This window comes from Microtus oregoni, unplaced genomic scaffold (assembly GCF_018167655.1).
Source record: "Microtus oregoni isolate MIOR12 unplaced genomic scaffold, Mior012 000019F_ref0000042, whole genome shotgun sequence".
Classification (NCBI taxonomy): Eukaryota; Metazoa; Chordata; class Mammalia; order Rodentia; family Cricetidae; genus Microtus; species Microtus oregoni.
The window spans coordinates 38,846,292-38,868,783 of NW_024543078.1; the positions used below are offsets into that span (position 1 = coordinate 38,846,292).

Sequence of the window (22,492 nt, forward strand, 5' to 3'; positions counted from 1 at the left end):
CTTTTACCCGGTGGTGCCCTCACTGGTGCCCGCTGTTGGCTTCCTTATGGACATGCTCCATGCTGGCTTATGTTCGTCACAGGGAAGAGCGAGGACTGAGGACACTCATCAAGGGTCAAGTTGGGTTGAGGCACCCACAGGAAGAATCCCCTTAGACAAGGAGAAGACAGCGTCTCATAAGGCATTTACAGGTAGTGACCCAGTTGTTCCACAAAAGGTCAGTGTGGTCTGTATCTGTCTCGCCCTCACAGAGTGCAAGCTGATGACCTGGGCCTGGGGAAGGGCTGCAGGATGGACTGGTAGAAACCAACTCTCTCCTCCCACTGTTGTACAGGGCTACAGACAAACTTAAGATGAAAAAATTTACTTGATTGGGGTAGGAACTGAAGAGGGACCTCATTGGTAGCTGGGCTGTTGCAGGGAAATTTGCTGTGGCTCAGGTGGAGTCCAGGGTCTCCTATAGTGGGACCAAATGTCCCCATGAGCGTCCAACACTCAAATTCACCTTTAGGGGCACCTGTGGGGTGACAAACAGAAACTCAGCCACCTCCCAGGCTCTCACGCAGGTTGAAGAGGTAGCAGTTGCACAGGGACACATCCTTCCAGAGAGAGCAGCCACATAACAGGCGAACACATGGGTACACATATACTCATATTTGCCCTCTGCACGCTCACATCACATGCACCTACCATGGTGGAATACCCTATCCACCAGGCCTCAGGCAGTGTCTGCAGGGCTCCCAGGCATGGTGACTTAGGGTAGGAATGTCTTAGTGCAATATGTGCTCACCCAGCCAGGGCTGTATCTCTGAGAGATGCTAGGGGACAGAAGACCCTTACTTGAGTGGGCTTTTCCCCAAGGCACTAGACAAAGCCACCATGTCTGAAGAAGGGCTGACTCCCAATTTCCCATTGTTTTCTGCCTCATGAGGGCCCTCTGATGGCAGCTAAGTTTAGTTTCCTGGGCTCCAGGCTCCTCCCCTAGTACCTACTTCTTTGCCCACAACAGGCATAGGCTGTGTGGACAACCTCAGGGGGGCAGGATCCTGCCAAGTGGGTAAACACATGTGTGGCTCCTTAGCCCTGCAAAGCTGCCACCTGTGCAGAGAGCGCACTGCCCTTTCTCAGGGAAGCCTCTGAGCCTGTGAGCGGAGCCAGGGCTGCTCTGGAAGATGGTCAGCAGTTTCTGTGGCTTTGGTTAGTTCTGAAGTGCCCACAGGGCAAGCTGTGTTTCTGGTTCCACCTGGGTCACCCACCTTGTTACTTCCTGCCCAGTTGTCCACACTGCTCTGGGGAGCCTATGCTGAAACATCCAGCGCTCTTTTTCTGGCAAGAACCCAGAGCTGCTTCCAGGCTGTGTTCAGAAGGTGCAGAGTGGGCCTGTATTTAGATGTGCCCACTTGTGTACTGGGGTATATGGGACCTAGTGCCCACATCCTCAATGCGGGTGAGCCTCAGGGCGGGGTTAAGTCAGAGGCTGGTAGGAGCAGCGGTTGATACCCATGGTGGTGGCTTCTTGCCAGGGACCAACCGAGTCATCCAGCAGGGAAAGGGTTCCTCATCGGAGGACAAGTGGAGGCTTGGAGGGCAGCAGCCCTGGTGCCCACCCTGGGTTGACCCCAGCTGTAATGTTGGGCGGATGTGGGTCTCCTCACCTGCAGCTGCAGTTCCAGAGTCTGTACGTGCTGTAAGGACTCCATGATCCTTCTGACAAGAGCTAGAACGGGAAAACAGCTGCTTACAGCTGTGTGGGTCCAGGGCTGGCCAGCCTTCTGGCTCCCAGGCCCCACGAGTTGAGGACTGAGGAACCTTCAGGCTCAGTCCTGCCTGATCCAAGTCACCTGGTTATTTCTTGGATCTACAAGCCACTCAAACCAATTGGTCAGGGCCCTTGATCCTCTCATGTAACCTCATAGCTGGTACAACAAACACCCAATGTCTATATCCACAGCTCAGGATTTAGCTTAGAGGATCCTCAGCCCACCCTTCTGGCCACTGTACTGACTGAGCTGGTCTCCTTCCACCCCAGCTCTTCCCAGCAGAGGCAGGCCAGCTGAGGTGGTAGATACTGTGCCCCTTCCACTGGTTCTGGCTATGGTACTAGGGCTAGGAGAAGGTACCAGTCAAGATAGTCTGGGCATGGAAGACCACAGTTTCTGATGCTTCTGGCAAAGGTATGAGATGCTCTTGTCACGCCTCTGAAGGTAGCTTTGTGGCCCTGACTGTATGATCTATCTTGTGAGCTACTATCATCATCTCTACAGACTGCCCTGAATGGAGGCCCAGCCATGGATGTCTGTGCATAGAATTTTCATGGCTGTTCTGGAGCACTAGACATGTATCTCCCGGTACTAGGGTCACCGAACGAGCTGCCAGCTGGGAGAGTCCTTGAGGGACAGAGGGGCGGAGCTTCAAAGAGATGGCAAATTTCCTGACTGTGGGTAACACCGCCCCCTATGCTCCCCTGGACGCACCTGCAAACTCAGGGACCTGAGTGTCTTCTACTTCGAACAGCAGCTCATCATGAATCTGGGCAACTAACCTGGAGAGGAAGGAGGGCATTTGTGAGTGTGGGTGCTTCCACACGGGACCTCAGGTTAGCATTCACAGTTCCTGGTAGGTTGTTTGGCATCTGGTTTATGAAAGAGTGTGGAATAGGTATGGCCATCCTGGCACTGTGGCCTGGGGTTGCTCACCATCAGAAGGGCAGCTCCAGGGAGTGGGCAGAAGGGGTCAGGAGAGAGAGATAAATAGCTTCTGGAGAGCTGTCCAGCCTCCGAGCAGGCTGAGCATTTCACAGGTATGGGAGACTGGAAGGCTGGAGGAAGAGCTTCCTAGGAGCAGAGCGACCTCTTCATGTGCCCTAGCCTCCACCGGTTGTGGGATGTGATGAGAGCGTGGAAGGGGCAGGGGAGCCGCTCCTGCTGTGAGGAGGGAGGCTAAATGGAGAACGTGGGGGGAGCATACCCTTTAGTTTAGAGGAAATGATGGGCAATATTTTTTAAAATTTGCTTTTTAAAGTCATATAAATATTTAACAGAACTTGAAGAATGCAAAAATTCAAAGGTACAAAATTACATCAGCTATGGGATATTTTGGATGGCCCATACAGGACTCAGCATGTACTTTGGGGCAGTAAACCATAGTTCTAGGTGAACTTGGCTTCATGGACACTCAGGTTCCGTTTCTCTAGCAGTCCTGTGTGGCCCCTGAGCCCCTTCTGGCATCAGTAGGAAGAGGAGTCTAGGAAGCAGTGCTCTGTTGGGTAAGTGTTGGGCAGAGCAAACAGATTCGACCAGGTGAGTGGGGGAACAGCACATATGTGCACAGGATGAGACATGGACTGCTGGGGACATCTGAGTTCTCAACCCATAGATCTGTCAGCACATGTGACAGCTTGTCACAAACCACAGGCTCCTTGGAGGCTCCAGGGAAATGTCACTTCAAAATCCTTATAGATATGTAGTTCCCAGACCTGGTACCAGCACCTTTGTGAGCGCACAGGGTAGCTGCTCCTGCACTGCCAGGGATGAAGTGTGTAGCACGGGGGATAAGGATGGTCACAAGCACCCACAGTCCCCAGGGAAGGGTCGAGGGCATAGAGGGGCCCTTGCTGTCTCCTGGATGGAACTCTGAAGCGCAATAATCACATGCTATATGCCCCCCACTGCAGTTTGTCCTAGGTTCCCCTGTGGCACTGGAAGCTGAGGCTTCACAGGGAAGTTATGTTAACCCTCCCCACTTAACCCCAACAGTGGTAATGGATCTGATGGTGAACCCTGGCTGGAAGGAAGAAGCAGCCTTAAAATGCCTGACTAGAGTGGCCACGATGGTTCCTGATAGCAGAGTTCTATGGTGAACTACCCATCAGTCTTCTCTAACACCCTTTGTTACTGGGCGGGAAGAGAAGGGGCTATGTTCCTAGCATGCACGCCATCTCCTCTAAGACGAGTGACCCAGTCATCTGTTTCCAACTCTCAGGAAGGTTGCAAAGGGTTGCCTTGACCATCACGACCTTCTCTTGCCTGGAAGGTGTTGAGATGGTCAGAGCAGCTACCTCAATCATGGCACTAAAGGGAAAGGGCCTGAACTTCTAAAACAAAGTCAGCAACCTCTGTGCCTTGGCACGCACAGGACTTGGCAGGAAAACGATACACCTTTTGAGCTCAGACTACTGTAGCCAGGCCACTGTTACTAGATGCCAACAAATGCACATTCTAAAGACTGTGCAGGCAGTGGACATATCATGCTGGGTCCAGACTATGGAGGAGTGGAGTATACATTCTTAGGGACATTCACAGAGGCATTTCCTTGTGTTTTATATACTGTCCCTGGCTAGGGCATCAGCACTCCCTTCCAGAAGCCAGACTGTGGTAGGACATGGCAGGCACTAAGCTGTAGCACTGGCATGTTTTCTTAAACTAGTACCAGGGTGTCTGGCAGGCCTTGGCTTCCAAAGGGTTTACTTTTTAAATGGACAGAAACCTCAGAAGAGGCACTTGCAACTCTTTCCAGATTTAGCAGAAGTGCCTTCACACTTCTTGAAATCACACCATGCAGTCTGAGCTGCCAGTGTGGCAGGACCTAATAGGTGTGACTGTTAGTCACTCACACATCACCATCACAGCCACAGAGACATCACACTTCTCTCTGGAAGCTGGGGCACAAGAACAAGCAGGAGAAGCAGACGAATGCAGGCTTAGACCACCCAGACTCCCAGGGGACCATGCCTCTGCTGGTTGCCCTCTGCTCCACAGAGGACACAGAACTACTGTATTTGCATCTGGCTGGCCTGACACAGGCAGACAAATCCTGGCCCTTTGAGAGAACTTTCCAGAAGGGCCTAACCTCATCCCTTTGCCAATAGTTTGCCAGGAAGTTCCCTCTTATGGAGCACCCTAGCCATGCTGAATTCTTTGTGGGTTTCTCTTAGAAGTGCATTTGTGTGGTGGCACAAGATAGGAGACTCTGCAGTTCTGGGAGGACACCCAGCCCTAGCTTGTCTTCTCCTGAATTTGGACAAGGTGCACGCAGCTTGTTGCCTCAGTTTCCTTTTCTCTGTATCTCCGAGTCAGATTTCCTGTGCTTATCTTTTGGAAAGACATCGCAACCAAGGAGAGACCCTAAGCCTTAATATGCCAACATCTTTCACCAATTCGAAAAACAGCAACAGGGCTGGAGAGATGGCTCAGTGGTTAAGAGCATTGCCTGCTCTACCAAAGGTCCTGAGTTCAATTCCCGGCAACCACATGGTGGCTCACAACCATCTGTAAAGAGGTCTGGTGCCCTCTTCTGGCCTTCAGCCATACACACAAGACAGAATATTGTACACATAATAAATAAATAAATGAAATTAAAAAAAAAAAAAAAAAAAAAAAAAAGAAAAACAGCAACAGAAGAAGCAACTTGCTAGCCTTGCGTGTGGCAGATGCAGAGTGCAGTGTGTTTCCAGCGGCCACCAGGACGGGCCGACACAGGCTGTGCACAGCCCACATGAAGTGAGAGGTTATCACAGGAACAGTGGGAGTGGGCACGTGTACAGAGTCCATCAGTTACAGGAACTGGGAGGAAATCGTTGTGAGTACCGGGCAGAAGACAGAGAGAGGTGACAGGAGAAACCAGCTTGGCCCAGCTTTGCACAGTCTGCTCCCAACCCTCGGGCATGCCTGGGGCAGGGCTCAGCTACAGTCTCTGCACCTTCCTCTTGTATCCTTCCCAGAGGGCTTGCAGCTTCCCAACCTATTTCTTTTCAGTAAGAAAGTACCTGGAACAGGGCTGTAAAAAGCAGGAGACAACAGGGCGTAGAACTGAGCCTCCTGCCCTTGGCTCTGTATGACACTAATCTACAGAGCACACTTCTGTTCAGAGGTGTGAAAACCACCCAAGAACACAGGTAAAAGGTAAAAATGGGCAGGGGAAATATTCGAAGAGATAAAAGTTTTCTAAAGAAATATGAGCAATTGCTGATAAAGGAAAACTCATACCTTGAGCATGAATTATATTACTGGCCAAGAGAAAACTGTAAGTTTGGTAAGGAATGCCCAAAGGGAAGCAGGTTCCCATGTCTCCACAGCCCTCTTGGGGCTGCATATAGGGGCCCATGGGACCCATTTCACATTTTGGGATCTAGGGAAGCTGTCATCTTCCTGTAGGAGATTTCCTCCCAGGACTAGAATTGCTGACCCACTTAGGCAGTGGTATGGGCACCCTGGTGTGTAGAGGCCCATGGGAGGATCTTGGGGTCCTTAGGGTAGGATGGAAAAACATGTGGTGGGTACAAGGAGCAATGCCATTTTGGCATCCAACAGATCTCTTTGGCAGGAGTTCAATGTTGGGCCCTGGAAAAATGACTAATTCACTGACCTGGCTGTCAGGGTTGGGGATGTGGCCACTGCAGCAAAGATGTGGATCATAGCTAGCTTACAGAGGTCTGCGGCTGAACCTGTAGAGACAAGGGTTCAATTTTAGGACTTGAGGTGTGGCTCACAGTGCCTGAGCTGTTATAGAGACATTTTCCATGGACACTGCTCATTCCACTGGCTAACAATGAAGGAGTTTTTGCAAATGGAAGCAAACCATGGATCCTTAATACAATCGAGCTGCTTCCTTCCCAGTGCTGTGGGGATGTGGTTTGGATGCCTTACTGAGAAAACCTGACCCCAGTCAGATACTCAGGGTGTGAGAGAAGGGTCCTATCCCATGTCAAGTAACCCATCTCTAGGACTGGCTCTTGCTGTGGGACAATGATCTTGTACACTGTAAAGATTTGTCACTTGTATTGATTTAATAAAATGCTGATTAGCTAATAACCAGGCAGGAAGTATGGACAGGGCAACCAGAACAGGAGAATTCTGGGAAGAGGAAAGGTTCAGTCTACCGTTGTCACCCGGACACAGAGGAAACAAGATGAGAATGCCTCACTGATAAAAGGTACCAAGCCACGTGACAAGAATTATGGGTTAATGTAAGATGTAAGAGTTAATTAATAGGAAACCTGAGATAATAGGCCAACCAGTTTATAATTAATGTAAGCCCCTGTGTGTTTCTTTGGGATTGAATGGCTGAGGGACTGGGTGGGATAGAAACCTCTGTCAACAGACTGTATTGTTGGTGAGAATCCTGGGGACTCAGGCTCTTACTTTTAGAGGGGAACAGAATGGCCTCCAAGGGTCTTGGAGAGGCCATCTCTTTATTTCATTTTTTAAAGGTCTGGCTATGTAGCTCAAGATGACTTTAGCCTTCCAAGGGTTGGTATTACAGGTATGCCTCACCATGTCCTTCCAAAAATGCCTGAAACATAAAGATGGCCCTGCTACATCAGTAGCTGTGACACTCAGGCAGGACGGGTGAGGGCTGTGAGACCTCAGACAGAGCAATCTGCCAAATACCCAAGGAGCAGGGGACATGGGCCTTCCAGGAAGGAGCCACAGACAGTGGTAGGCTGGGGCTAGTACCTTGTACCACAAAGTTTACTGCCTGTCGCTCTGCTTGTGCCCGAAGCTTCTGGTCCTGTGAAGAGATCCTTGGCAGAGGCCTCCTTCTACCCAAGATGGATGTCACATAGCCTAGGGTAGAGGAAGGAGAAGCAGACAAGAAACAGGTACAAGTGGCATAGCACCAAGTGGCCACTGCCTCCTTATACTGCCCTGCACTTCTCACAGAACTATCCGATATATTCCAGGGACGATGGCGTCTATACAGTAGGGCCTGTACCGGGATGTCTTCTGTTGGCCATGTGTCAAACTTCTACTCTTTTCTGGCTTCTAGCTGCACTGAGATCTTACACAGAACAAGGACATTTTTATTCTATAGAAATCGAAAGCCATATGTAGGCTTGGGCACAGGAGTCATTCTGGGGTATGTGGCAGCTGAAATATAGAACAAGGAATGGAGGGTATGTCCACACACGAAGGTAGAATGAGACCTTCTGGGGTCTGATGCTTACATGTCTTGGGGCTCTTAGGAAATGAATAAGGGTCTAGAGAGATGGCTTAGTGCTCAAAAGCACTAATCCTTCCAGAGGACTTGGTGTTTGCTTCCTGGCATCCACATGGCTGCTACCATCGTTACAGAGGATCTGATGCCCTCTTCTGGTCTCTGCAGGCACTGCATGCTTGTGGTGCACAGACATATATACAGGCAAAACACTCAAAACCAAAAACAAGTGAATAAACACTCAAACCAAAAACAAGTGAATAAATAAATAAAATGCACATAAACCCACTATGTTGTCAGGAGATGGTGGTGCACACCTTTAATACCAGCACTCAGGAGGCAGAGGCAGGTGGATCTCTGTGAGTTCAAGGCCAGCCTGGAATACAAAGTGAATTCCAGGATAGCCAGAGCTGTCTCAAAAACATCCCCCCGCCACTATACTGGTGTATTAGTAAGGGTTTTCTAGAGTAACAGAACTTATAACATGAATCTCTCTCTCTCTCTCTCTCTCTATATATATATATATATATATATATATATATATATATATATATATGATTTATTAGAATGACTTATAGTCTGCAGTCCAGCTAATCCAGCAATGGCTGGCTGTGAATGGAAAATCCAGGAATCCACCAGTTGCTCAGTCCATTAGACTGGATGTCTCAACTGGTCTTCAGTACGCTGGAATCCAGAAGAAGCAGGCTCCAACGCCAGTGAAGGGACAATCTTGCTAGCAAGGCCAGAGTAAGCATACAAGGAACAAAAGCTTCCTTCTTCTGTGTCCTTACACAGACTTCCAGCAGGTGTAGCCTGGATTAGAGGTGGGGTCTCTCAGATCAAATGGTCTGCATTGAAGGAGTTGTCTTCCTACCTCAGAGATCTGGATTAGAAGTGGTTCTTCCAGGGGAGGGAAATGGGAGGAGAGGAGGAGGTGGAAATTTTTAATAATAATAATAATAAAAGAAAAAATGAATAAAGTATAGCTAAATCAGTAAAAAAAAAAAGAAGTGGCTCTTCCTATTAAAGCAAAAATTGCTCACAACTCTGCCCTCCATTTTTGGGTTTTAGTTAATTCCAGATGTAGTCAAGTTGGCAACCATGAATAGCTCTCACAAGCCCACTCTTTGTCAATTTGACAAATAATCATAGCTCCTTATGTTGTGATTAATTTCCAAAGGAAGAATAACCAGGTCATAATAATGCCTAAGCATGAGATAAATATCCAATGTACAATCATAAGTGCATTATAAATTTACCAGGTCAGGATTATACCTAACTGATGACATAACTATCCCTCGTACAATTACAAACACATTATAAATCTAGTCTAGGTGACAATGTCCCTTGAGGAATATTCTTTTACTATCTTAAACTTAAATATGATAACCACTGATACTCTTAATTGATGTTACAGTCCATGATAAAGTAATTGAGGAAAGAAAACACAAATATATGTACAAACACATTCTGGTTTTTTTGTTTATTTTTGTTCTTTTCTTTTCTTTTCTTTTCTTTTCTTTTCTTTTCTTTTTTGAGACAGGGTTTCTCTGTAGCTTTGGATCCTGTCCTGGAACTAGCTCTTGTAAACCAGGCTGGCCTCGAACTCACAGAGATCCACCTGCCTCTGCCTCATGAGTGCTGGGATTAAAGGCGTGTGCCACCACCGTCCAGCTCACATTCTTTTTTATTTTAATTTTTTTGTTCATTTTATATACCAACCACAGTTCCCTCTCCATCCCTTCCTTCCACTTCCCCCCACGCACCCCCATTCACTCCTCAGAAAGGGTAAGGCCTCCCATAGGGAGTCATCAAAGCCTGGCACATGAAGTTGAGACAGGACCAAGCCTCCTGCATCAAGGCTAAGCAAGGCTTCCCACCATAGGGAATAGGCTCCAAAAAGCCAGCTCATACACCAGGGATAGATCCTGGTCTCATCGCCAGGAGCCCCACAAACAGACCAAACCACACAACTGTTACCCGCATGCAGAGAGCCTTCTCCGTTCCAGGTCCCATACAAAGCTAGCAGCTTTTGGTGTATGGGCCGGATCACCACACCAAATGGGGAATGTGCTGTCTCCAGACTCCAAACAGGCCAACTAAACATTGTGCTTTTGTTTTGGTGGTGAAAGGGTCAGGTGCAATAACTTATCCTTCATCTTGAAAGGAATGTCTCTGCATGCCCCACACCACTGGACTCCTAAGAATTTCACTAAAGTAAAAGACCCTTGAATTTTGGTTAGATTTATTCCCCACCTTCTGATGTGTATATGTGTTACCTATGAGTTCAAAGTGGTTGCTAGTTCTTGGTCCAATCAGAATAATGTTGTTAATATAGAGCACCAAAGTAATATTTTATTGAAGAGACAGACAGTCAAGATCCCTTATGTCACAGGGCAGGAGAGTTAATATATCCTTGAAGCTAAACTGTAAAGGCCTTACAAACTGTAAACAAATTGCTTCTGGTGCTCCTTATGGACAAGTACCAGGAAAAGGCATTTGCTAGATCAATAGCTGCATATCACGTACCAGGAGATGTGTTGATCTGTTCAAGTAAGGACATCACATCTGTACAGCAGCTACAATTGGAGTCACTACCTGGTTGAGTTTTGACCCATCTGTCTTCTGCACTGGCCAGATAGGAGAGTTAAAGGGAGATGTGGTGGGAACTCCACCCCTGCATCTTTCAAGTCCTTGATGGAGGCACCAACTTCTGTAGTTCCTCCAGGGATGAGATATGTTTTTGACTGACTGTTTTCTTTGGCACAGGCAACTCTAAAGGCTTCCATTTAGCTTTTCCAACCATGATAACCCTCACTCCACAGGGTCAGGGAGCCAATGTGAGAATTCTGCCAACTTCTAAGTATATCTAGTCCAATTAGATATTTCTATAGAAATAACTACAGGATGAGTTTGAGGCCCCACTGGACCTACTGTGAATCAGCCTTCAACCAAAACTCACCTGACCTCCATAAGCTCTTACTTTAACAGGAACGTCACAGGATTTCCTGGGATCTCCCAGAATCAGAGTCAATTCAGAACCAGTAACCAAAAGACCCCAGAAAGTCTGATTGCTTCCTTTCCCCCAGTGTACAGTTCCCCTTGTAAAAGGCTGTAGGCCCCTCTGGGGAAGGAATGGAGAAAGGCTAACCGTAAAACCTTTAGGCATTTTATCAAGTCCTACCTTAGGGGAACCTGGATGGACATTCAAGGGGTCTGCAAACTAGTTCAAGTCTGGAAATTGATTCATGGGCTGAGATTGCCTTTGCTACTATCCTTTGAACCCTTTCTTTCATTTGTTTACAAATTTTTCTGCTTATACAGATCAAACAAAAACTTAGTGGGTTTCTTACGTATTTCATGCCTGGAAATATCATGACTGATTAGCCAGAAGCACAGGTCCATATGAGTCATGCCACCATGAAATTCACTTTGCTTGTGCTGACCAATAATGGGTTAGGCCATTATGGGCATTACTTGTCTGTGCTGCCCTTTGCATTAACTGTGATCACCGTCTTAGGGTTTCTATTGCTCTGAAGAGACATCATGACCACAGCAACTCTTGTAAAGAAAAACATTTAATTGAGGTGGTTGCTTACATTTTCAGAGGTTTAATCCATTTTATCATGATGGGGAGCATGGCAGCCTGCAGACAGACATGGTGCTGGAGAAGGAGCTGCTACATGTTGCTATGCAGGCAGTAGGAAAAAGACTGTCTCATTGGGCATGGTTTGATTATATATGACCCCTCAAAGCCTGCCTCCACAATGACACACTTCCTCCAACAAGACCACAACTACTCCAACAAAGCTGCACCTTCTAATAGTGCCACTCCCTTTGGGGACAATTTTCTTTCAAACCACCACAATCACCTTGCCTTGGGTGATTCACTGTTGCCACCTGGCCCCTGCTACCTTGGGTCCCAATTAAACCCAACTGAACAGCATCATCTCTGACCTAAGGCCTAGCACAAGAAAAAGGGCGACAATGAAGCTCTTCAAATATGCTGGTGCCCCCTCACCATTTTGTGTCTTATAGGGCATATCTCCTAGGCCTCTCCATTGTGGAGGATTAGGTTTTACATAGTGTACCTGCTCCAGCATTGCTATTCTCCTGAGCCTTTAAATCCATTCATCAACACTAAGCCAAAGGATATCAGGAATCTCCAGCTCTTTTTAGGAGGCCATCTCTTGACAAATGCTTCAGCCAATCATTCAAGCAAACTTTTAACACCCTTTAAAAAACCGTGTGAACTTTCATATTAAACCTAGAATCTCCATTCAGAGAGCCATAAACTCAGCCTGAACCAGTTCATGTTCCTTCCACCACTATCCTACACCTTTCAAATCCATCCCTACACATAGTGCCCAGACTTCTGCTTGAATGAATTAGCACTCTCAGTAAGCTATTTAGTAATGTAACACACCTCTTCATGGACTGCACTTTCTACCTCACCTCTAAGAGCCTGATCCAAGTCTGGTTCTAGGTCTAAAGTAATGGTTCTCAACTTGTGTGTCAACCCCCAGGGGGGCTGAACGACCCTCTCACAAAAGTCCCCCAAGACCACTGGAAAACACAGAGATTTACTTTATGATTCCTAACAGTAGCAAAGTTACAGCCATGAAGTAGCAACAAAAGCAGTTTTATGGTGAGCAGTCTCCACAACACGAGGATCTGTGTTAAAGGACTGCAGCATTAGGAAGGCTGGGAACCACTGATCTAGAGGCAATTATTGGTGGGTACTGAGGGACACCAGTATTGTTTCGCCTGGCATCTCTTTCAGAAGAAGTCTCGCTGGTTCAGCAGCAGACAATGAGAGATTTATTTCCTTGGTCAAAGGTGAAAATGGCAATATTTCAAGGGGTGGGGCTAAAGACAGAGAGAGACTACTTCTTCAGGAAAGATAAACTCTAAAGAACCCGAGGACTCAAAGTTTTCAGCTTCAAAAGGTTCCTCGCAGACAGCCCTGGCCCACATTACAGGGTCTACTCTTTACCAGTTAGTGGCCTTACTCTGAGGACACCATCTGAGGCTGGGACTTAAATTTTTGCTGTAATTCAGCCAGCTTTGTATGAGGGCTTTGGTTTGGTCTTCTGCAATTTGAGCTCTGTGGCTACCGAAGAGAGGATTCTCTTCCAGGGCACACTTAGACACTTTTACACTGCTTGTACAATTCAGGAGCCCTTCAGTTTTATCACTAAGCTCTTTGCCATCTTCCACTGTCTTTTGAGATGCAAGAAGTTGGTTGATTTTTATCATGGAGCTCAATCTTATTCTTTGTCAATTTATCCAGAGATGCTGATCAGCATCATCGTTTTCCTTATTTTTCCCCAAACTGTCAAAAGTTTCAGATACAGGGTCACCAAATCCATTGTCACTTACAATTGATGAATCAGGATAATCTTGTCTCCTTAAGTTAGTAAAATAGTTCACACCGTGGGCTTTCAGTACTCTCCAAGCTCCCAGGGGAAGAACTTCTAGAGGATTCGATAACCATAGGTGTTGGCAAGTTGAAAAGCCTATTCATCTTTATATGTCTGTTGTTCTAGAACCAACTCTGGTACCAAAATCTGTATTAGTCAGGATTCTCTAGAGTTACAAAGAACTTATAGGACGGGTCTCTATAGAAAGGGGATTTACTAGAATGACTTGCAAGCTGCTAATTCAATGGCTGACTGCGAATGGAAAATCCAGGAATCCAGTAGTTAAGGTGTAGCCCGGATTAGAGGTGAGGTCTCCCCTAAGCAATAGAGGAGAGGGTGTCTGAACTGACCTTACCTTGTAGTCAGACTGATGATTATCTTAAATATCACCATGGAACCTTTGTCCAACAACAGATGGGGAACACAGGCAATGACCCACATCGGAGCACTGGACTGAGCTCCCAAGATCCAGTTGAAGAGTGGAAGGAGTGAGAGTATGAGCAAGGAACTCAAGACCATGAAGGGGTCATCCACTGAGACAGCTTTCTTGAGCTAATAGAAGCTCACCAACTCCAACTGGACTGGGAGTGAACGAGCATAGGGACAACCATGCCCCTGAAGTGGGCTGACAGCTGGGGCAGACTGAGGGGCCATTGATAGTGACACTGGGATGTGTCTCTACTGCATGTACCAGCTTCTTGGGATCCTATTCTCTTCGGATGTAAACCTTGCTCAACCTAGACATAGTAGGGAGGGCCTTGGACTTTCCAAAGGGCAGGGTGCATGGCACTCCCTTAGGGTTGGGAGGGTGAGGGGAGGGTCTGTGGAGGGAGAGGGAGGGTTTTGGGAGGAGGGGAGGGAGTGGGAATTTGGACTGGTATTTTTTTAAGTAATAAAAAAAGAAAACAACAACAACAAAAAAAAGAGGTGGGGTCTCTCAGATCAAATGGTCTGGATTGAAGGATATGTCTTCCTACCTCAAAGATCCAGATTAGAAGTAGATCTTCCTACTTCAAATAAAGCAAATATCCCTCACAACTCTGCCCTCCATTTTTGGGGTTTAGTTAATTCCAGATGTAGTCAAGCTGACAACCAAGAATAGCTCTCACAGTTGGTTACACATGTTCCTGAGCAGAGAGGACTTCTTTTTTAACTTGATGTGGGTCAGAAGCATATGTTTCACTGGTGAGTTCATAGGTCCAAGGATCAGAAGAACTCTTTACATATAGAACCTATAACTTTTTGTTGTTGGTGGTAGGGTAAGTACTGAGATCTAGTCTCTCACCCCTATGCTAGCTAATGCACTGAGCTGTCCTCCAGCCCCAAGGCAATTGTCATGGAGCGACAAGGTTCTGCGTACCACTTCATGGGTGATATGTGAAACTAGGACAGGGCACCGAGCTTCTGACTCAGCACATTTGGTTACCATGTCTATAGCTTCTGACTGGATGTTGGGTATCATTGATGTTATGTTGTTGAGTATAAGTGTCTTTGCTCTCTATCTATGACTCTCTTGGCAGGTCTTCATCACTTGTATATCTCCCTGATTTTTTTTTTTTTTTGTGTGTGTGGTTTTTCAAGACAGGGTTTCTCCTGGCTGTCCTGGAACTCGCTCTGTAGACCAGGCTGGCCTCAAACTCACAAAGATCTGCCTGCCTCTGCCTCCCAAGTGCTGGGATTAAAGGTGTGCGCCACCACTGCCCGGCCATCTTCTTGACTTTTGAGGCCTGTCTTTGTGCTGGGGGTGAGGAAGCTAGAGTAATCTTTCTGTGGAGCTATAAGGTGTGGCTCTTGTGAGGCATTTATTGGCTGTATCAGGTATTCAGTGAGTTAACTCCAGCCTATATGAACTTGGAACCATCCTGCTGGCTGCTCCCAGAGCTTATTCTGTGTGGGTCTTCTCCAGCTCTTGTGCTGTGTGCCTCCAGACATAGGAACATACAGGAGTCATCTCATCTTGGCAACCACAGCAATAGGATACTCACTTCCAAGTGTCTGAAACTCATGTACTTTGGCCTGTTTCACGGTTGTCTACGGAGTGACTGAACTGTGTTCCAAAGTGGATGCCATCTGACTACACATGCTTCAAACCTTGTCTATCCTCTATCCAGCATTTCCAGCGCTGGTGATGAGTTTCTTTCTGTAGTGCAAGATGACCTGATGCCCTGCCACTCTACGCTGGTGCTCAGGGTGGAAGCAACACTCTGGATGTCATTCTCGTGTCAGGACACCTGGCATCCCTTCACCGCACACTTAGGAGTGACTGGTGAGCCATGGGAATATTGGCACAAGAATCCATCATCTCACCCACTCATTCCCAGTTAGATTTTAAAAATGGCAGTGGCCACTCTAAGGCACCAGGCATGGGAACCTGGTAGAGGAACCTGGAGCAAAAGCATCAACAGTCTTTGTTGACTGCAGTCGAGATATCTTGATTTAGACAATTTTGCATTTTGAGTAAGAGACAACTATGTGAACAAGCTGTGGGCTGGCCTCTCTGGGGCTTTAGGAGTAACTGGTGTGGCTGTAATTGTTTGAACTGAGGATGGTAGAGTACATAGACACCTGAGAGCCTGACCCCATTTGCACTGGCAATCAGAAGATGTTGGAGTCCCAGCCTCTCTGGCATCTATCTCCTTGAGTGACATCTCTGTTTTCCCTCATTTCATCTCTGCTCCTAACACCTTTGCTATCCTAGACTGTCCTCCGGTTGTAGCCCTGACCTCAAACTCTCCAAATCTCTTGCAACAGTGTTGCTGGACTAATTTTTAAAACAAAACTCAGATGCCTGCCATGTAAAGCTCTATGAATGGGCTGGGCTTGATCAACCCCATCTATTCTCTTCATACTCTGCCCAGGTTTTCCCACTTGCTCACATTAGGGACTTTCCTAGGCCCTTCCTGACATTTCAAGACCTAGCCCTGGTCACCTCCTCAGCAAGGCTGTAGCTGGCAGTTCTTCTGGGTTCTCTCTCTGTCCTGAAACCTTCTGGAGTCTTCCACACATGGGATGTAATGCTTGTTGCATCCCATGGGCTCTCTGTCTCACCTGCCAACAGGTGAGGTGTGAAAGTGAGAAACTGCGTCCTTAGCATTGGCATGAAACATGCCAGGCATCCAGGTAATCTTGGCCAATAACCTAGTGATTATTCTAATGTGCTTTGGGTATTAATCCCTTTAAGAAAGAACAAGGAGGAGAGGTGATGTCTGTACCAGAGAAGAGTGCTGAACTATGCCCACTCTACCGGTGACCATGGGATTTAGGCTTTGCCTGGACCTCCTGCTGACTCATTTTATTCTGTTGTAAAATGGGCGCAGCACCATCACCCACTTCTTCTCACCCCCATTTTTTTATTCATCACCCACTTCTTAATTATTGTGAAGATTACTTGAGTAGCTTAATGGGCAACATTTAAAGGTCCCCCCCCCCCCCGCAGTGTGCAGCTGCGTTACTCAAGAGTCTGTATTGTGTCTATATTTCCATCTGTAGTATGTGAGAAGACAGTGGCTTCATAAGTTCTCGTCAACACTGGGTACTATCACTATTGCATCACTTCAAATAGACAGTAATTTAACTTCTCCTGAGACTCCGGGTGGACAGTAGTCAGGACAGATGGAGACCTGCTGGATGTGGGGCAATGACAACGTCTAAGTGAATAGCGAGCTGTGGAATCTGATTGTGCTGGGGCTTTGTGGAGGATCCCTCTGACTGGGCACCAACGCTGCTGATGGCATCTGCAGGCAGGCCAAGGACAAGCCTGAGGTGGCTGCCCAGAACTATGAGCACAAGCACAGGCTCCAGGCTATAATCTCTTGAGGCCCTGAGGGCACTTGAGAACTGCAGGTGTCTGCTGTACCCTGGAGCACACGCTAGAGCTCATGTTTAGGAATGGAAAGTCCTGCCAGTCCAATCCAATTTCAATTTTCATCCTGTTAATAGTGATTTGTGAGTGTTATCTCGGCACCAGTCATTAATCCTGCTGTCTGTTGTTAATATGTGATCATCCATTTATTTTCTTCCTTCTGTGATTTTTGCAGCTCTTTCCTAAAATTTATTATATATAATATAATATTATAATATATATATATATTTATTTTTTGGTGTGTGTGTTGAATCCATAGTTACAAATATTTCTTTTTTTCTTTTTCTTTTTCTTTTTTTGTTGTTTTTCAAGACAGGGTTTCTCTGTGGCTTTGGAGCCTGTCCTGGAACTAGTTCTTGTAGACCAGGCTGGTCTCGAACTCACAGAGATCCGCCTGCCTCTGCCTCCCAAGTGCTGGGATTAAAGGCGTGTGCCACCACCGCCCGGCTATAAATATTTCTTTTAAAAATACTCTTAGGGGCTGGAGAGATGGCTCAGAGGGTAAGAGCACTGGCTGCTCTTCCAGAGGTCCTGAGTTCAATTCCCAGCAACCACATGGTGGCTCACAACCATCTGTAATGAGATCTGGTGCCCTCTTCTAGCTTGCAGGCATACACACAGACAGAATGTTGTATATATAATAAATAAATCTTTATATAAAAAAACAAAAAACCCAATCTTGGTTTGGAGAGATGTCTCAGTGGTTAAGAACACTGACTGTTCTTGCAGAACCCGAGTTTGGTTTCCATTCACATGGTGCCCCACAACCATTTGTAATTCTAGTTCCAGGGAGATCCAATGCCTGTTCTGGCTTCCACAACACCAACCACACACACCATACATGCAAGCAAAAACACTTATGCGCATGAAAATTAAATAAATATATATTTTAAAAAATAAATAAAAATATTATTTTATCTCCAAATAAAGCAGATACATAGGTAAATCTCACTTTTTGATGAGACTTGCTTTATTGGAATAAACACACACACACACACGCATGCACACGCACATGCAAATATACAAAATATAAAGTTACAAAGGATTTTAATGTATTTCCAAACAAATAGAGGACAGATGGCATCTCACAGAGTGTATAAAGCTACATCCTTATTGTGCTGTGTTCACAGATATATCTTATTTGTGAAGATACTGTATAAATGGGTTACAAGCCTTTCACAGGAATATATGTTCCACTTTCAGGGTCTTTTTTTTTTTTTTTTGAGGGAGAGTTTCTTTGTGTAAGTCCTGGCTGTCCTGGAACTCCCTGTGTAGACCAGGTGATCCTCCAACTCACAGAGATCCACCTACCTCTGCCTCCTGAGTGCTGAGATTAAAGGTGTGCGCCACCAAGTCCAGCAGGCTTTAAGGCATAGGGCTTTACCTGCCTAGTTTTACCTATATGTGTAGTTATCATGTTAATTCAAGCTTGTTTATTTTTTGCTACAGGCAGAACCTAGTTGCCGTGGGCCCTACCGGAGGAGCAGTGAGTTGCAATTGAGGTCCCAGGTGTCAGCCAGCAGAAGGAATCTAGCATGGTGTGAGCTGACATGGGGAGATGGCCACTGCCTGTAATATAGTGTGTTTAGATCTTGGAAATACCCCATTCTACTGGGCATTTTTACCTGTGGACTGTAAGAAGATGACCCCTCCCTAAGCTGTACTGTCTAATTTGATAAAAATGATAGCTTATATCATGTTCTGATAAATAAAAGCAAATACAAAACTATGTTTCGTAGCTGTGGCTCATGAGCCCACTTCAGAAGGTGCTCAGGCTAATGATGGAGAGGAAAACACCGGAGTCCAGGAACCAGCTGCTCTAACTCTCTTAAAGCTAAAAGGAGACAGTCACGTACCATTAGCTAAAACAAAGCGTCATTATAGCTTCAGGTTAGACCAGATGCCTTGCTAATAGTTTTAAAATAAGTAACTCCAAAACAAGCTAAGGTTCACAAAGACACATAGCTGAACTGTCTGACTCATATGCTAGGGTCAAAAACACAAAACAGCCTGATTGTTACTAGCTCCCCTTGCTAAATCTGGTTAATAAACTAAGGTGAGGATTGATTTCTTGCATGGATTCCTGACCTCAACCCTTTGTTATTGATAAATGGGTGTGCACCCTGAAAACTAGAAGTTCAGCTGACTGTTTTTGTGTACAAAAGTTTGTTTTGTAACTCCCTCAAAATTCCTTATAAATAAGATCACCTTTTTTTTTTTTTTTTTTTTTTTGGTTTTTAGAGACAGGGTTCCTCTGTAGCTTTGGAGCCTGTCCTGGAGCTAGCTCTTGTAGACCAGGCTGACCTCGAACTCACAGAAATCCGCCTGCCTTTGCCTCCTGAATGCTGGGATTAAAGGCGTGCGCCACCACCGTCTGGCTTAAGATCACCTTTCATAATTAAGTAATTGAATCTTTCTTTGTAACCACAATTTGCATGCTGTCAGTGAAAAAGGTTGACTGAAACAATGCCTCTTGCTTGCTTGTTATCTAGATACATTGTACGTGGGTTATGGGAATGACTTTAATCATGTGAGGGAGATGGAAAGCATGTTTTCATCTATAAGCATTCACTTGAGAAATGGAATGCAACTGTTTTGATTCCTGTACTGCTTGGAAGATTCTTTCGGGGTGTAAAAGCTGTAAAACAACATGAGATAAGACAGAGAGGAAAAAGAGAGAGAGAGAAAAAAGAATAGGAATAAAGAAGGAAAACATGAAAAGAGTTTGTGCCTTTCTCCCTAACTCCCCTCAGAGAGAAAAGTTTAGCCTTGCCGACTCTGCGGATTCCTGTCAAAGCCCTGTGCTGATGGAGGCTGGTCCCCCAGACAGCAGCACCTAGCTCTAACCCCTTCCTTTCCACATGGAGTCTTTTAGCCCTGTTGATCCAGGGGCTGATGACTCTCCCATCCACCTCCACCCAACTTCAGTAACCCATACACAAGCCAGATAGACACTCACTTGTCTGTCTATGCACACAGCCAGAGAATGAGAATCTGTGGACACCACTGTCTACTGCAGGAGGAGGGCTTCGGTGAAGCTGGCTTACCTGCATGGTGACATTGGGCAATAACTGTCTGGGAAAAGTCTTTGATTTTCTTATACTTCTGCAAAAATCTCTCCAAAAAGTGGGTGGCTTCTGAAACAGTGACGCCAAGGCAAGCAGCAAGCCGCTCTTTCCCTGTGAATCAGGAAGACATGCCACCAGAGTTCAGGTCTAACCCACATTAGGTAAGAACAGGGTGTGGAAATGAGCTAACTGCACGCCTCGGGGACAAAGCAGCCAATAAGGGCCCAGTGGTGGTGTGGGTCTTATGTGGCTGGTTTGGATAATACTAGTTTGGGGCTTTACACACTAGGTGCTGGGTGGCAGCTGACCCGAAGAGGACCATTTAAACACTGTCCTTTGCAGTCTTGAAGGCCTGCCAGGAGCTGCATGTGAAGCTGGGCTCAGGCAGACTTAGTACTGCTCTCATTGAGTCAATGAAAGATCTGAATGTAGGACTGGGGGAAGCAGCAGGGCCCACAGGAACAAGGAAGGCAGAGTTGATTAGTAAGTGTGGAGATATGGCATTCAGGAGCCCCTATGCTTAGCATCCTTATTTTAGAGTACATGCTTTTGCCCTAGATCAGTGTTTTGCTCCTGAAAGAGGCAAAGTTCTTGTGAAGAAGCTGCAGGGAAGCTGTGAAGGTCTCTGGTGGAGGTGGTTCAGCACAGCACAGCAGCCTCAAGTTGGCTGGGTGCAGGTACTGGATACACAGGCCTGGGTCTGACTTCAGCTCTGTCACCCACAGGAGGTTCTGGTGGTCTTGGGTAAGTTGCTTAACTCTCAATAAATCTGTTTCTTCATTCATGAATTGAGAAACAGTCTTTAGCCTAAGCCTTAGCCCTAGATCAGTCAGGGAATCCTATGAAGCAAACTCTTAGCCAAGTGTGGCTTCTATTTGGTGCTTACATGTAATCGTTTTCTTTTATTTCCCCCCAGGAATAGGTACCAGGACCTTTGCTTAACAGTAGTATTGGGGGGAAAGTCCTGGGCTCTGGGGGTGACCAGAGTTGATTTTGAGGGATTCCAAGAGTTGATTTCTGGGAAGGTCATTACTAGGGCAAGAGGAAACCACATTGAGCTTTGAACTGGCCAACACAAAGGACACCTAAGTGGCTTTCAGATACTTGTCCTAGAAACCATGGCTCAGGGCTTGAGTTCTGTGTCTATGAAGACAGGGAAGGATCCTTAGAAGAGGAACTGTCTAACCTCTCAGAATCGCTTTTTGATTCCCTCTTTAGTGAGGCCTCTCCTGGCCTTAGTCAGTGGAAACCTTTAGGATTTTTAATGACAGCTTTTGTTTTGTTTTTGAAAGAACATTTAAATATAAAAATTGTTTTTGTCTTTATAGAAGCTTATAGTTACGAAAATTTAAAATAGATTTTGGACTTTTGGAGTGCTGGAATTTTTGAAGACTTTCAGAGGTTTTTGGAATTGGATTGTATAAAATTAATATGAGGGCTGGAGAGATATCTCAGCAGTTGGGAACACTGGCTGCTCTTCCAGAGGACGCAGGTTCATTTCCAAGCACCCACACGGCAGCTCACAACTGTCTATGACTCCAGTCTCAAGGGATCCAACACTATGTTGGATATATGCAAGCATAACACCAATGCACTCCAGGTCAAGGAGTGGAAAGTTACAACACTTTCATGCCAAGTTGAGGGGAAGATTGTGCTCCTTAGTTTTAATTGTTAACTTGACACAAAGTAGAGCCACCTGGGAAGAGAGCCTCAGCTGAGGACTTATCTAAGCTCATGCTGGTCTTTGAGCATGTCCATAGGGAATAGTTTTGACTGATGTAGGGAGGCCCAGCTCACTGTGGGCAGCACTATTCCAGAGACAAGGCTTCTGTATGGTCTAAGAGAACAGCCAGCCAGCAGCAAGGACGGATCCATGTGTTTCATCTCTTTCTGCTCTTGACTGTGGATGTGATGCCTAAGTTCCTGCCTTAACTTCCCTACAACAATAATGGACTGTAGCCTGGAATTATAAGTATAATTAAACCTTTCTTCCCTAAGCTGCTTTCCAGCAGGTTTTTTTTTTTCAACAGAAATATAACTAGGGCACTTCTGTTTCAAGGGCTGAGCAAGTGCCTAGCCACAGAGAGCCCCAGGAATGCTGTCTGGTCTACTTGAACAGAACTTCCCGTACAGTCCAGGTGTTGCTGCTCTGGGCTCCATCATAAATACAATTCCTTGGGCACTCAGTATGAGGCTTGGTTTCT

General features: G+C 46.3%; 1 protein-coding gene across 1 annotated transcript in view; it reads right to left on the reverse strand.

The window, feature by feature from the left end:
- Positions 1–457: 457 nt before the first annotated feature.
- The window catches only part of LOC121459515 (DNA polymerase nu-like), a 149,765-nt gene continuing 127,730 nt past the window's right edge, over positions 458–22,492 (reverse strand). Inside the window, exons 20-25 of the mRNA XM_041669393.1 lie at positions 20,268–20,399; positions 7,455–7,565; positions 6,364–6,442; positions 2,475–2,542; positions 1,656–1,717; positions 458–517 (exon numbers count right to left, since the gene is read on the reverse strand). Coding sequence (XP_041525327.1) covers positions 458–517; positions 1,656–1,717; positions 2,475–2,542; positions 6,364–6,442; positions 7,455–7,565; positions 20,268–20,399 — 512 coding nt within the window. The remainder of the gene's footprint in view (positions 518–1,655; positions 1,718–2,474; positions 2,543–6,363; positions 6,443–7,454; positions 7,566–20,267; positions 20,400–22,492) is intronic.